This window comes from Balaenoptera musculus, chromosome 1 (genome assembly GCF_009873245.2).
Source record: "Balaenoptera musculus isolate JJ_BM4_2016_0621 chromosome 1, mBalMus1.pri.v3, whole genome shotgun sequence".
Taxonomy (NCBI): domain Eukaryota; kingdom Metazoa; phylum Chordata; class Mammalia; order Artiodactyla; family Balaenopteridae; genus Balaenoptera; species Balaenoptera musculus.
The window spans coordinates 173371217-173387429 of record NC_045785.1 but is presented as its reverse complement, the minus strand read 5'-3'; the positions used below and the strand labels follow the sequence as shown (position 1 = coordinate 173387429).

General features: G+C 34.1%; 1 protein-coding gene across 1 annotated transcript; it reads left to right on the top strand.

Annotated features, from left to right (window-relative positions):
• Positions 1–1765: 1765 nt before the first annotated feature.
• On the top strand, positions 1766–2368 carry LOC118905098 (cyclin-dependent kinase 2-associated protein 2-like). The gene is given in 2 exon segments (XM_036871387.1): positions 1766–1802; positions 1804–2368. Coding segments are annotated over 2 exon segments (384 nt in total). The 5' UTR covers positions 1766–1775; the 3' UTR covers positions 2161–2368.
• Positions 2369–16213: the final 13845 nt, after the last annotated feature.

Genomic DNA, 16213 nt, shown 5'->3' with positions numbered 1-16213 from the left:
AGAAAAAACAGAGACAAAAGAATAGGGACAGGACTTGCACCTCTGGGAGGGAGCTGTGAAGGAGGAAAAGTTTCCACACACTAGGAAGCCCCTTCACTGGTGGGAACGGGGGGTTGGACAAGGGGGAAGCTTCGGAGCCATGGAGGAGAGCGCAGCAACAGGGGTGCAGAGTGTGTTTCTAATTAGTTCCTTAGAATAAGTTTCTAGAAATAGAATAGCAAGATCAAAAGGCATGACTATATTAATGACTTTTCAGATATATGGGGAAAAAATGGTTCCCAGAAATACAATATCAATGCATTTCTCACACTCAGTGAAATTTATACAAAAACTTTTAAAATAGTGGCTGTTATTTTATAAATGAAAAATTGAAATTCATTAAAAGCATAAATGTTAAAGAAACTATATCTTTATAGAGCTGGGAGCTAACTTAATAATTTAATGTGATCAATGAATTTTGTTGATGTGGTGATTGGGTTCAAAACCAGTTAATTGAAATGAGTAATTATACGTTACTGAGGAAACAGAAACATATCTGAAATCTAGGTTTTCTGATAAAATCTAAGTTCCAGTATTTCCTTGATACACGTATTTTATAAGCATTTCAAATGCCAAGTTATATCTTGTAGATATCTCAGAATGAGAAATGAAGTAAGTGATATTCCTAGACCACTGCCAGGTGAAACTGTAATTTCACAGCTAAAATTGATTTCTTATATCTATCCTAGCTGACAACTTGAATGAACATCTTTATTAGTATGAGAAAACAATGGAATTATTTTTCCAAAGTGACTAATAGTTGGGATTAGGCTGCACTTGAAAGGCTAATAAACCCTGTGAGATAACTTTTATAGCTCTATTTAATGGACCTCTTTAGCTAACAAGATGTTTGAATATGTGCAATATGCATAAGATAAAAAGTAATAAAACTTTTTTAAAAGTAATAGTTTATTGTAGACACTATAATAAGATGATGAAAGTCCAAAACTAGCTTTGTATAGACCTCAAACATTTTTATCTATCTCGACTTGTAATCCTTGCCATACACATATTCAATGTGTATGCATTACTTAAAAAATAGTTTGATATTGTTTTCAGTTAAAAATTAATCCAGCTTCTCTATATAAAATCATGTTATCTGTAAATAGAGACAATCTTACTTCTTCCTTTCCAATTCTGATACCTTTCTTCTTCTCCTTTGCTAATCTTCATCTTCTCCATCTTCTGTCACCTCAAAGTAGCAATACCCTCAAGCTCATAAACATATGCACACGTGTGTGCACACACACTTACAAATGAGGGATTGTTCCCTTTTCTATTTTACAAATGTTGAATCATTCCATACAGAGCTTAGTTTTTCTCAATAAACAATGTAACATGAAAATTCTTACCATTTACTAGACAAAGATTTGTCTCATTATTTTCAATAGGTTTAATTGATCTTTTTCTAAATCTTGTATATATCATCCTTGAATTATGGTAATGGTATATTTTACTTTCTCATATAGAGCTCCAGAACTAAAATTTCTTGGCTTTTGTATATGTGAACTTTTAATTTTAAATTATATTGAAATTTCCTTAGAAGTATAGATGTTGAAAGCACCTTTGAATGTGTGTGCTGCAATGCTCAGTTTGTGAGTTTTCTAGTCAAATCTCCTTGGTCCGCTTTTCTTTACATATTATCTTTCCTTAAAAATTCAGAGCGTGGCTGATTGGCCAGGCAGCCAACCCGGGAGGAGCTGCCGGCCGGCGTCTGCCGCACCCAGGAGTTGGGGATGTCCTACAAACCCATCGCCCCCGCCCCCCAGCAGCACCCCCGGCTCCAGCACCCCTGGGCCCGGCACCCCGGTCCCTATAGCCGGAAGTGTCCCATCGCCGTCGGGCTCGGTGCCAGGAGCCGCTGCCCCTTTCAGACCACTGTTTAACGACTTTGGACCACCCTCCATGGGCTATGTGCAGGCAATGAAACCACCTGGCGCCCAGGGCTCCCAGAGCACTTACACCGACCTGCTGTCGGTCATAGAGGAGATGGGCAAAGAGATCTGGCCCACCTATGCTGGCAGCAAGAGCGCCATGGATCGCCTGAAGAGAGGCATCAGCCATGCCCGGGCCCTAGTCAGAGAGTGCCTGGCAGAGACAGAGCGGAACGCCCACACGTAACAGGATCGACTCCGTCTCAGCATCTGGACCTTTCCTGGCCACTGCAGAGCACCTGCTTCTCCCTGGCCTTCACCCTGAGTTGCACTTCCCATCCTGGGCTTCCTGTCCTGTGTCCTTTGGTGGTTGCCCTCCAGGAACCAGTGGGCGGCTCTCACTCCAGTCGGCAGCACTAACTGGAAACCCCCAAAAGAGTTAGCAGCGAGGTCACTGCGAATCCCCCCCACGACCTGCCAACAGTGTTGATCCAACTCGCGCTCTGGTAGAAATAATTTCTATACGTTGTGGAAGAATTCTTTATCTTTAATACATGTTTTAAAAAGCTTCCCAATCATTTTGATTTGCATTTGTTTATTTTTTGAATTTCTGCATAATGTTTAAAAATATGTATAAATTCAAATATGTCTATATTTTACTTTATCTTCTGAATTTTTTATTGTTCTTAGAGAGCCATTCTAAGTTCCTGAGTATATTTCTGAGTTTGATATGTAACACAAATTTTTTTAAAAATTCAATGAGAAAACTATGTTTCTTTAAAAAAAATTGTGGGTGTCATAATTAGCTATGCACCTGGACTAAAACAAAATTTGACTTTTTCCTCACATTATATAAAAATACATTATTCAGATCAATAATATATTTCATTATAAGGAAAAATAAATTTTGGAAAAAAATATTAAAAGATGTGTGTAATATATACTGCATTTAATACCATAGCTTACTTTTTATATTTTTAAGTTTTTATACTTCTGTTTTTATATTTGTCAGAAGAAAAGTATAATTTGTTAATGCTAGCCAAAACTGTTAATAACTATGTAAATGTTTGTATTGTATATGTGGAGGAATAAATGAATGATGAATAAATAGATGAATATATGAGTGACTACAAATTTAATGTTTTAAATAAAGTTAAATATTTGAAGGTTTATACAATTTTTTACCCTCTGAATTACCTACCTATCTTAAAGTTTTAAAAATATATTGTATTTTTTTATTTTAATATTTTTTCAATTCTATATTGATCATTTAATATCCATCAATACCATTTCTGTATTTTCACTTTCTTATTTTGTGATCTATTTTTTCATCCTGATGTCATATTTTAAATATAAGCATTGTTTATGTCTTTTATTTTGCTCTATTATCTTTTTCCTTGATTGTCCATTTTTTCTTTTTGTACTTTCGCACCTCTGTGATTATATTAATTGTCCCCTGTAACTCAACTTTTTGAGGCTGGAGCTGTAATTTCTCACAGGTAACTCCATTTCTACACACAGACTAACCTCAGAAATGATGCTAAGACAATAGGCAGATATTTTTGAGTTTTCTTTCCTGGGTGTGATAGATGCCTTCTGGTCCATCCCAAATATTTCACCTCAGCTCCAGTCCTGTTACCTAAACTGCAGTTTCCATGATGGTGTTTTCACTACAGTCATACAAGAGTGTATCTGATCTTTGTCCCCATCAGATAAATCATGACAACTGATAATCACTCTGTGGTGTATAGCTATTAATTTTTGATATCCAGAAAATTTTATTGAATTAAAACTTTCAAAAGTATACTTATTGATTATATTTAGCATTTCTGTATACATATTTGGAGAGAGAGGTGGGACTTCTTACATTTGCTTAGTCATCTTGTCCACAAATTTTTTATTAATAATCTGTAGATAGATACGACATAGTGCTATATATACCTAGTGCATAAGTCATACGTCAGCTATAAAATTGTTGTTATGCTTTAATTCAATCCAAATAATTTATTTATATGATAGATAACTAGAAAATATTTTTGGTTGTTTTAACTTACTTATTTACAAATTCAAAGTTTTCTATGTAGAATTCCTTAAAAAAATGCAAGTGACATAAAGGAAATTAATTTGTTCTTTTTTATGCATTCGATTCTTTGAAAAACGCATGGATATGGAATGGAGAATAAGTTGTATCCTACTTTTTTGGAAATAGTTAATGTAAAAGTTTTGAGAATGTAAAAGTGGGACAAACTATAGTTATCTAAGTAGAAAATAGAGACATATTATATTCTAAATATATACATTCTAAAATTTATTAAGCATTTAAGGTAAGATAAACATATATTACATTGTGACAATATTTTATGGGATTTATAGCTAATGAAACAATGTCATTCTGCTTCTAACTTTTTTATCTGCTAGCTCCTGAGTGTTTTTTAATAGTTCTTTTTGCAGACAAAAAGTTAAGTAAGATTCAAACTTCATTTCAGGTTTTCCTATTACAATACATATTTTCTTCCAAAGGAGTTTTCTTGCCAGTATATTGCATTTCCCAGACTCTACTGGTATGTCCAAACAGTTTGAACTCAGAATTGGGTCATAATCCCAGAGGCACTCCAAAGTCTGACGATCCAGGACTGAACAAAAACATCTAGGGTTCTTTTGCTCAGAAGAAAATGGGTCCTCTGGGTCAACATTAGCCAGGCACACCAACCGTGTCACTTTATCACAATAAGATCATTAAAATAATTAATCTGGTCTTTTTCTGAGCTCATGTATCTCATGTATACTTTTCTTCCCCAAAATTAAAGTCACAGAGGAATGATAACTACCACTGTTTAAAATAAAAAGATTTGAAAACGACAAAGTTAGGTTACTTTTTATAGGGAGATGCAAATTTTAGAAATAAGCATGGAGTTAGTACTTATCATAATCCACAGGAATATGTTTTAGATTTAGCTAGCAAAAAAAAGGAAGCATAACATCACTGAATTCAGAGGAGATATTAGAAGAAGTGGGTAGGATAAGGAGAATATGCACAGTATTTACATAGCTCCAGTGGATGAATGAGGTGAACTATGAGTTGGAATCCATCTAAATGGCACAAAGTGTCCAAATGAGACCAAACTGTGCAGGCACCACTCCTGGACGTCCAGGTCCAGGGTACCTCTCTGACATTAACAAAATATAATTTTAAAAAAGAACATACAGGGGGCTTCCCTGGTGGCACAGTGGTTGAGAATCTGCCTGCCAATGCAGGGGACACGGGTTCGAGCCGTGGTCTGGGAAGATCCCACATGCCGCAGAGCAACTGGGCCCGTGAGCCACAACTACTGAGCCTGCGCGTCTGGAGCCTGTGCTCCGCAACAAGAGAGGCCGCGATAGTGAGAGGCCCACGCACTGCGATGAAGAGTGGCCCCCGCTCGCCGCAACTAGAGAAAGCCCTCTCACAGAAACGAAGACCCAACACAGCCAAAAATAAATAAATAAATAAATAAATAAATTAAAACAAACAAACAAAAAACTTACAAATGAAGCAAGTAGTAGCTAAAAGTGGAGGTGATCTTGCTGGGGAAATGTCTGTAGAGGAATTTAGGAGGTATTTGAATAGTGCTCAAAGAATAAGATCACAAAGTGAAGATATATAATAATAGAAGGTAAAGCCTCCTGGGTTACTGTAGCTGTTCTAGCTGGTGGGATAGGAAGTAATCCAGATTGGGGAGACAGACTGTAGATCTCATTCCATTAATGTGGAGGGTTTTGGTAATAAGCCTAGTTGTTTAACAAATTTGGGGATCTTTCTGCCTTAATTGCCACCTTGCTGCTTCCAAGAAAGATTGACTCAAAGGGGCTAGGATAAATAGAAGTGGAATCAAATATATATCTATATATATACCTATATGTGGATATATGTATATATATATATATATATATATATATATATATATATCTCCCCCCTTAATTTATATTTTTATATTTATATAAATAAATATATATTAATATATATAAATTGTAATTATTTGAAGAATTTAGAGAAGTATCATAATGAGTACAGGAAAATGGGGGTATGACAGAAGAAAAAGTATTATTTCATGTTTCTTTTCCCCAAATATAATTTAAATTTACTAAGAATTGGAACTACCTTATCATATAAATATTTTGTGCCTTCATATTACTTACTGTAGAATTCAAGTTAAAATAAATGTTCAATGAATATTTGATTAATATTTTCTTAAAAGTTGCTAGATTTTTTTTACAAGAGATTTCTTGTATTTCAGCAAGTAATCTTTTGACTTCAGTCACAAATAGCATAAAAGATGGATGGTTTTCATAGAAGAGTTTATCTATTTTCCTTTGCTGTCTCAATGACTGAAAATATATTTCTTATAAATTTACATGTTTTACTGCATTAAGTAAAGTCAGATAGAACAAAGACCAAGAAACATCAACACATCTGAGGTTTCTCCATATTTGTTTCATTAATTTATTAATTGCCAAATACTGGTTGAACTCTAACTCAGAATTGACCTTCTGAGTTATAGATAAAAGTGAATACCGGTCTTGATAGTTCCTGGCTTCTTGTTATCATACCCCAGTTTATAAAATCTGTACCTTATTATCATAGGTTCTTGCTTGTAGGTTCAATATTTCCAATGCCAAATTTACTCAACTAAGTCTTCTAAATCTTTAAGAAACTTCTAGTTAAGTGATTCTGCAAGATTATGCTCTTCTGTGATTTCCTCCAGAGGATTGAACATTCTGCTTATAGGATTTTATCTTATCCACCAAGGTGTTCCTATAAAACTTGCGTTAGGCTATCTCATTAATTTAGCAGTTTATAGGCTGCTTTGTAGAAAGTAAGAGGCCAACAAATTTTTTTCTCTTTTTAAAAATAATCCCAGCATGTGTTCTCCATTGTAAAATTATATTACATAATATATTACTTTAGCTCATGAAGATCGATTCAATCCTTCAAAGAGATGCATTGAACAAAGTCACACGTCAAAAAGGACCATTTGCTTAAGCTAAGATGTAAGAAAAATTTTTTTCACCTCTACTATCTCAAAGATTACAAAATTGACTGTACTTACAGTATCTAAAATTTTTTTTGATGGTTGGGAAAACTATTATGTACAAACACAAGAGATTGAAAATTATTTTTAAATATCGCAATGATATGCCTTAAAATATATATATAAAAGCATGTGCAGAACGGCTCCAGCTTGTTCACCTGTGGAAATGGTCCAAATATAAACGTACTTGGCCAAATCGATCAAAAAAATTATTGACAAATTATTTAGTAGACTCTGCATTTGTGATTTTAATTTCTGTTTCACTATCAAAAGAATCTGAAGCTATTACACAGACAGTAACGATAATAGGCTTTTTGGTCTCACAGTGAAGTTTCTCTGAGTCTCTTGTTCTTTGCATGTAAAGTGGCACTTAGTCTCTCAGCTTAATTAGTTCAACAAAACTTAGTGGAAAATCTTCAAACCTAATGAAGCACTTTAAATGTAAAGCATAGAAGACTAAAGGTTGGACCACAGCTGTAGACTCCCTTGCCATACACATCAAAAAAAAAAAAAAAAAAAAAAAAAAAGAGGCAGGTTAAAGCACACAATGAACATTTAGAAGAAAATTGAAGTTCACTTGAAGAACTATGTAGTGTTTTCCACCTTTCATTGAGAGAAAACTATTCTGTAATATAATTTGAATTATATGTACACAGATAAATGTATATGCATTTATGCTGTATTTCACAAATCCTGCATACATTTAAAAGCTCTGCTGCACAAGGCTTCACTGAATAAATTACTGTTTTGTGATGTGCTATGACCAAAAACAGGGCTGAAGTTTAAGATGCTCGTGCGTGGCAGGATGTTATGGATTCCGGAAGATTGAAGGCAAGGCTAAGCTAAAAGCAATTGATGTTATCACAGAGTTTAAAATCCAATTGCAAGGACTTTTCTGAAGTTCAGATTGTTATACAATCTCTCTTTGTGAACACATCTCAGATTTAATTTACAAAGAGATTTAATGCCACATTAAAATAAATAAATATATATAGTGAACAGTGACAATGAAAACTAAATTAAGATAAAATGTATATGAAAGTAATTTGACTTATATAAAACACTAATAAATCAGCTTAAGGTCAGTAAAAAATGATGATGCATTCTGAATTACAGATTTTTAAAAAGGAATACTAATTCTAAACCCAAGGGACTGGATCAACAAAGTGTCTTAAAGTTAAATATATTGTTTTAATATAAGACAAAAGTTTTAATTAGTGACATGGTGCTAAATTTTAATGTTAATTACTCAGCATGGTTCTGAAGATAAGCAGTTGAGCCCCAGGTTTGCACAGGTTGGTCGTGGTAAACAACTTAACCTCTGAAACCTTAGTATCCTCACTGGAAAATGAGGGCTATTGTAAATTTTCCCATCTACATTGTTGCTTGGGGCATCCTGTGAAAAAATAGACATAAAAAATATTTTAAAACTGGAAAATCATGCATAATTTAGTTGCTATTCTTGTTATTATTTTTCTCCAGTTCTGTATAGTAACAAAATGTATGTGATGCTTTTCAAGATATTGTGGAGCAATTATGAACATGTTTTATGTACTGGCTTTGTGAACATATTACCTCTTTATGAACAGAGAGAGACTGAAATATTACTGCATTGTCTTTTAATATATTACTCTGAGCATGACTGGCCCTTAAATCAGGCTGTCAGCGAGTGTGATCAAACTTTGTCTGAGTATTTCTATTTTTGCCATGGATATTCAGCAAATGAAAAGTCAAATTATGGTCACTGATGTTTAGAAAACACTTTTAAAAACTTGCTTTGGATAACAGAATGAGAGAGAACATTATGTAAGCAAAGCATCAAAGTGCACTCAAGGGATTTGGCTACTGTTTGGGTTCTGGCCATCAGTTATGAGACAAACATCCTCCTGGCGATTGCTGCTACTTCAGCCTGGGACTCAGATCCATACACAGAATTTAACAAAAACCTGGGCAAGCTCAGCTGACTCAACAGCCTGAAGCAGCCTAGATCAGCCAAAGTGCAGCAGTAGACACAGGACCAAGAAATACATCCTTCTTGCTATTTTAAGACATTGATATTTTAAGACACTGAGTTTCAAATAATTGTTGCTACATATCACTGCAGCCTTAGCTGATTGATACAAATAACTAGTCCAAATGTCCTAAATAAATAAGTGGATTAAACTCTAGCATACAGAAGACTAAGGCTGTGTGTTGGAAGATAATTCTTCATGGGCCTAATATTTTTGTACATCGTGTGAGGAGAGGCCTCCATAGCTTTTATTCCAAACTAGATTTCCAGGTACGTTTATATAGCAAGCAGTCATGGAAGATAGCTAGACTAACTTGTTAGCTTGCAAGGAGAACAAAATCTTAGATCCTTCTTAGTCTTGACAACATGACCAAGATCCAATAGTTAGAGAAAAAGGTCTGTTCTACACACTAGATCTTATAAATCTTATAAACCTACCAATTGCAAAAAAAAAAAAAAAAAGCATAATTGTCATAGGTCTATGCAACTAATCAAGGTATCGATAATAACTAAAAGACAAATACAAGAAATTAAATCTGAACCGTTAGTGGGGATTATATTATATATATAATGTAATATACATATATAATGTAATATGTTATATATAATTGAATTGTAATATCTAATTATATAATAACGTAATATATAATGTAAAAGAGTGCCTTCCATATATGCACCCTTCCTATATATAATCTTATATATACTATATGATTTTATATATATATTAAAAGAGCTCCTTTCAGTAGCAGTTTGGAATTAACTCTGATAATTTTCTTTTCAAGTACTTATTGTTTAAGGAGAATCGCAAAGTACACTTGCTTAATCACCTAACATTACATATTAGTAAATTATACAAGAGTAAGGATTTACTGCAGTTTCAAACTCAGATACAATGAATTTGCCAATCTGTATACATTTGCTGAGATTTGGGAATGAGAAAGAGAATATTTAAATCTAGAAGACCAGTTCAAATAGCAATTTACAAATTATGTAGTATAGTGTTATATATATATAACAGGCTCCAAGATTTCAAATAAGTAATATTCTCAAAGGAAACGAGTAAAAATATTGTGTCCGTGTATATTTACTAACAGAAGTTGTGGAGTTGTAGAGTTGGCATTCCCAGCTAAAGATTCCCTCTTGTATCTAATGTAATTCTGTATTTTAAGCTTATATTCTTGGCCTGTGCTTTCTGTTGGAATTTAGCTCTTCTATACATGGACTGCCGTATTTGACAAGTAAGAGATCTGTTGAAGCAGCTGCTCCATATTTTGTTTTACACACAACACCAGTGCTATTTCTCTGCATGATAGATGACTATTACAGCTAATGCCATCAAGCAAAATACATGGATGTTGCGTATATGTTCAAAGACCCACATTTTGGAAATAATAAGTATAATGGTGTTTTTGATGTATTGCTTATAAAAATAACTAAATGCTCTCACTGATTATGGCTATACCAAGATAGATGTATTGATTTGACTATTTCATCATCACTATGTCTAAATCCCTGAGTCAATTCCCCAATTCATCAGTTACTAACCAGAATTTAGGCACACGTTTTGTTAAGAGAAATGTGTATATAAAATACTTTAGTACTTAAGATTAAGTATATCATTTACTGCCTTAAATTTAAAAAAAAATTCTTATCTCAAGAAGAAAGAATATTACACAGAGCCTTTTCATTTTTCTTCCTTCATGTATTCATTCACTTATATATATATTAATAAATTCATTCATAAAAATTTATGTATTTGTTAGGTTCTATAAGTACTTTTCTTTAAACTTCCATCTAGATAGATACTGAAAACAGTTTCGATTGAGTTATATGTAATTAGTGTTTTCTATGGGGATTGGTTCTGGTAGTCTCATATGCAAAATTTGCCGAGTTAGAAAGTGAAGAAAATGTTGGCAGTATCTTTCATATCTCACAGCCTGAAAATTTATAGACACTCAATATTTCTTTTATAATTATTGAATAAATATATTAAAGGACAAATGGAAAAAAGTATAGATTTAAAAAATTGCTAGGTTTAGAATGCTGCTTTAGAGTAAACAGAGCACCGTCTCATGTGTTTTCTACACAGACAAAAATGCTTATTCATTCATGAATATAGTAATGGATAAATGCTTATTTATAAATGCTTGTTAACTATTCCCTGTCTGTTCTTCATTTGCATATTTATTCAGAAGTCAGCAAAGGCTAGAGCAAAGAGACTCTTGGGAAAAGAGAGGTAAAATTTATACATGAAAAGATAGACCCCCAGTGACCTATTTATTCTTATTCTTTACATGGCCATAAAGATGTACCTGTTCCATGTTAATAAAATAGATTACATTCTTCTATTCTCCTGTCCTACTATCCCAATTATTCAATATATTATTTTAGCATTATATGAAACATGTGAAAGCAAGGTTCAGCACATGTTTTTATTGGTAAATATAGTCATTACAAAACTGAATAGTCTTTATATTCTCTTGGACTCCTTTGGTGTCCATTATTGTCATCGTCAGCAGAACAATACTAGGCTGTGGAAAGGCCAGCAAATATCACCCCTCCCTTACACATGAAAACAACTGGAGAATTAAATGGCTTTCCCAAGTGGTCCCAGTTCATAAATGGTAGACTAAGAAGTGGAAGCCTCATCTTATTATTTGAGAACCAGTATTATTTCCACTTATTCCACTGTGGGCAGTTATTTATTGCCTGGACTAAAATACCTTTAGAGTAAAAATAAATTTTTAGAGTGCATTATCTTTTAAAGGGTGACATCATCAAGATGGCAACATAGGTCGATCCTGACTTCAGTCTCCCTCACAAGAAGACCAATTAGCAACTATCCATAGAGGAGACACCATGTGAAAATTCTAGAATATGGAGGTGAGGTTGAAGCAACTCCTTGACCAAAGAGACTGAGAAGGACTGTATTAGCAGGGTGAGAGGAGTGGCCACCCTCTAGCCACGCTGCCTTACCCCCAGGCTGGCACAGAGCCACACCAAGAGGGTCCATCTGGGCCTATTCTTTCTCTAGTGGGAAGAAAAGAGCCCCAGATAGACATCCAGCTCCCCCAACATTGTGGTGCACTTCCCAGGGGACCCACTCAGGTCTTGCCTCACAGGGATTGTGGGGGGAACTTTGTGGGGCTTGAATACTGGAGATCAGATTGTGATGGAGAAAGAGGGTGGGACATACAACAACTGGCGTTCAGATCTCGTCAGACTGAGTTTCTACCCACAGCAGCACTCAAGTAGAAATCCCAGCCAGTGACTTTGCACATCTGCAGAGCCAAGATGGTGTCCCCATCTGGCCAGGGAACTTGATGCACAGTTCTTCGGGACCCCAAACAACAAGGCTTGTTGGCCTTGGAGCCTCTTTTGCCTCTTCACCCAGGAAGGGAAGTTAATTAATATCCACACCCACTGCTGAATTCAGCCCTCAGCCCTATGTAACCAGAAAACGTGGCCAGAGCTGTGACACCAGGGGAACTGTGTGACCCAACAGCACTCCAGCAGAGAGCCCAGCCAGTGGCTCTGCCCATATGCAGAACTTAACCAGTGGTCCCGCTTGACCAGGGAAATTAGAGAACAGTTCTTCTTCATTTGGTCCTCAAAGAATGAACCTTTGCAGCCTAGGGATCTGTTTTGTGCCCAAACCCAGGTAAAGAAGCCAATTTGTTCAACATATATAAATCAATAAATGTGATACATCATATTGATAGAATGAAATACAAAAATCATATGATCATCTTAATAAATGCAGAAAAAGTGTTTGACAAAATTCAACATCCGTTTATGATAAAAACTCTCAACAAATTAGACATAGAAATAATATGCATCAACATAATAAAGACCGTATATGACAAGCACACAGCTAACATCATACTTACTGGTAAAAGATTAAATGCTTTTTTTTCTAAGACTAGGAACAAGACAAGGGTGCCCACTCTCACTACTCCTATTCAACATAGTATGGAAGTTGTAACCAAGCAAATCAGTTAAGAAAAATAAAATAAAATGCATCAGAATTGGACCAGAGAAGTAAAACTGTCTCTATTTGCAGTTGACAGGATTTTACATATAAAAAAATCCTAAAGACTCCACCAAAAAACTGTTAGGTCTAATCAATAAATTCAGTTAATTTTCAGGATAAAAAATCAACATACAAAAATTAGTAGCATTTTTATACACTAACAATTAATTTGCTGAAAATTAAATAAAGAACACAATCACATTTACAGTAGCATCAAAAACAATTAAAAAGAATAAATTTAAGCAAGGAGGCAAAACAAATCTACACTGAAAATTATAAGACATTGATGAACAAAACTGAAAAACAAAAATAAATGTAAAGATATCCTGTGTTCATGGATTTTCTTTGTCCTATTGTATCACCTTTGCTCTTTTGGCAAAGATCAGTTGAGTACACTTATATGGGTCTATTTCTGGGCTTTCTATTCTGTTCCAATGATCTATTTCTCTTTTTTTTTTTTTGCCAATACCACACTGCCTTGATTACAATAGCTTTACAGTAAATCTTGAAGTTGGGTAGTAACAATCTGCCAACGTTTCTCTTCTCCTTCAGTTCAATATTCTGCTCACTAATCTGGGTCTTTTGCCTTTCCATATAAACTTTAGAGTCAGTTTGTTTATTTCACAAAATAACTTGCTGAGATTTTGATTGAGATTGTCTTAAGTCTATAGATCAAGTTATGAAGAATTGACATCTTGATAATATTATATCTTTCTATCTATGAGCATGGAACATCTCTCCATTTATTTAGTTCTTTGATTTTGTTCACCAGAGTTTTGTAGTTTTCCTCATATAGATCTTGTGCATATTTTGTTAGATTTATACCTAAGTATTTTATGTTTGTGCTAAGTTTAATGGTATTGTGTTTTTAATTTCAAATTTGACTTGTTTATTTCTGGTATAGAGGAAAGAAATTTATTTTTGTATGTTGACCCTGTATCCTACACTCTTGATATCATTTAATAGTTCCAGGTTTTTTTTTTCTGTAGATTGTTTCAGATTTTCTACAGAGATTATCATGTTATCTGTGAACAAAGACAGTTTTATTTCTTCACAATTTATCTATCTTTTATTTCCTTTTCTGGCCTTATTGAATTAACTGGAACTTTCAGTATGATATTGAAAAAGAATGGTGAGAGAAGACATTTTTGGTTTGTTCCTGATCTTAGTAGGAAGGATTCTTGTTTCTTACCATTAAAAAATAATGTTAGCTGTAGATTTTTGAAAGCATTCTTTATTAAGTTGAGGGAGTTCTTCACTTTTTCTAGTTTCTTGAGAGTTTGTATTATGAATGGGTGTTGGATTTTGTCAAATGCTTTTTCTATGCCTGACATTAAGCTTTTGATTGACGAGGCATCCATTTCAAAGACATCCATCCTGAACAAACATATTGCCAGCTGTATGACACAGCTACTAGTAAAACAATGAGGTAAGAAACCAGGCTGCCCCACCCATGAAGTTTCCTCATAAAAAGCCCTGGGTGACCTAGATTCCTGACCACTTGAGTGACTCCACTTTTCTCTTCCTGCACTCTAATTCCTGCTCTTATGTTTTAATTTTCCAATAAACAGTAACTTGGCAAAACCCTAGTTTCCCTACTCTCCGAACCCAATAAAGGCAGATGGTCCACCCTCACCCGTGCTCTAATCATGACCTCACTGTGTGGTCCTTGGATGTGTTCTGTGCCATACAGAATTTTTAGGTAATAAATTTTTTTCAGAGTTCTCTGATGTTATTCCTGAGGTGCATCTTGCAATTATAAGAACTGTAAGCATTGGTCCAGCCACTACATTGGCTCTGATTGGGGAAATGTTTGTGGAAGCTCACCACAGCTAATATGGGCCCAGGTGAGTGCTTCAGGCTTTCCTAGCCTATATCATCATTATAGATAGGCTGAGACTGACTCTATACAATATATAGATATGATCATGTAATTTTTCTTCTTGAGCTTGCTGGTATGGATTACATGAATTAATTTTCAAATATTGAATCAGCCTTGTGTACCTGGTGTATAATTCTTTTTATATGTTGTTGAATTTGATTTGCTAATATTTTGTTGGGGATTTTTGTATCTCATCTGCTCATGAGAGATATTGGACTATAGTTTTCTTGTAATAGCTTTGCCTGGTTTTAGTACTGGGGTAATGCAGGCCACATAGATTGAGTTAGGAAGTATTACCTCTGCTTCTATCCACTGAAAGAGATTGTAGAGAATTGGTATAATTTCTTCCTTAAATGTTTGGTAGCATTCACCAGTGAATCCATCTGGGCCTGGTGCTTTCTCTTTTGGAAAGAGATATATTTATTTATTTATTTATTATTGATTTATTTACTATTCATTCTATTTCTTTAATAGTTAAAAGCCTATACAGATTGTCTATTTCTTCTTCTGTGAGTTTGGCAAAATGCATCTTTCAAGGAATTGGTCTGTTTTCATCTGTTATCAAATTTGTAGACAGAGTTCTTTGTAATATTCTTTTATCATACTTTTAATGTTCTTGGTATCTTTAGTAATGTCTCCTCTTTCATTTCTGGTATTAATAGTGTGTTCTCTCTCTCTCAGTCTGGTTTTAGGCTTAGTCATTTTATTTATCTTTCCAAAACTAGCCTTTGGTTTCACTGATTTTTCTCTATTGATTTCCTGTTTCCAATTTTATTGATTTCAATGACAAATCTTATTATTTCTTTTCTACTTACTTTGGACTTAATCTGTTGTTCTTTCTCTAGTTTTTTAAGATAAAAATGTAGATTTTGATTTTAGATATTTCCTTTTTTTTCTAAAACATACTCAAATGCTATAAATTTTCCTCAAAAACTGCTTTTAGCAAGAAGGAGGAGATATGGGGATACATGTATACGTATAGCCGATTCACTTTGTTATACAGCAGAAACTAACACAGCATTGTAAAGCAATTATACTCCAATAAAGATGTTAAAAAAAAAACAACTGCTTTTGCTGTACCTTACAAATTTTCATTAAATTGTGTTTAATTTTCATTTAGTTCAAAATATCTTTTAATTTCTTTTGAGATTTATTCTTTGATGCATATGTCACTTAGCTGTGTGTCATCTTGTTTCTTGTTTTCTGCTTTTATTCTTCCTGTAAGTTTTCATTCTTATTTATCTTTTGATATATCAACTACTCTTATTTATCTTTTACTATTATTGATATTCAGTAAACATTGGT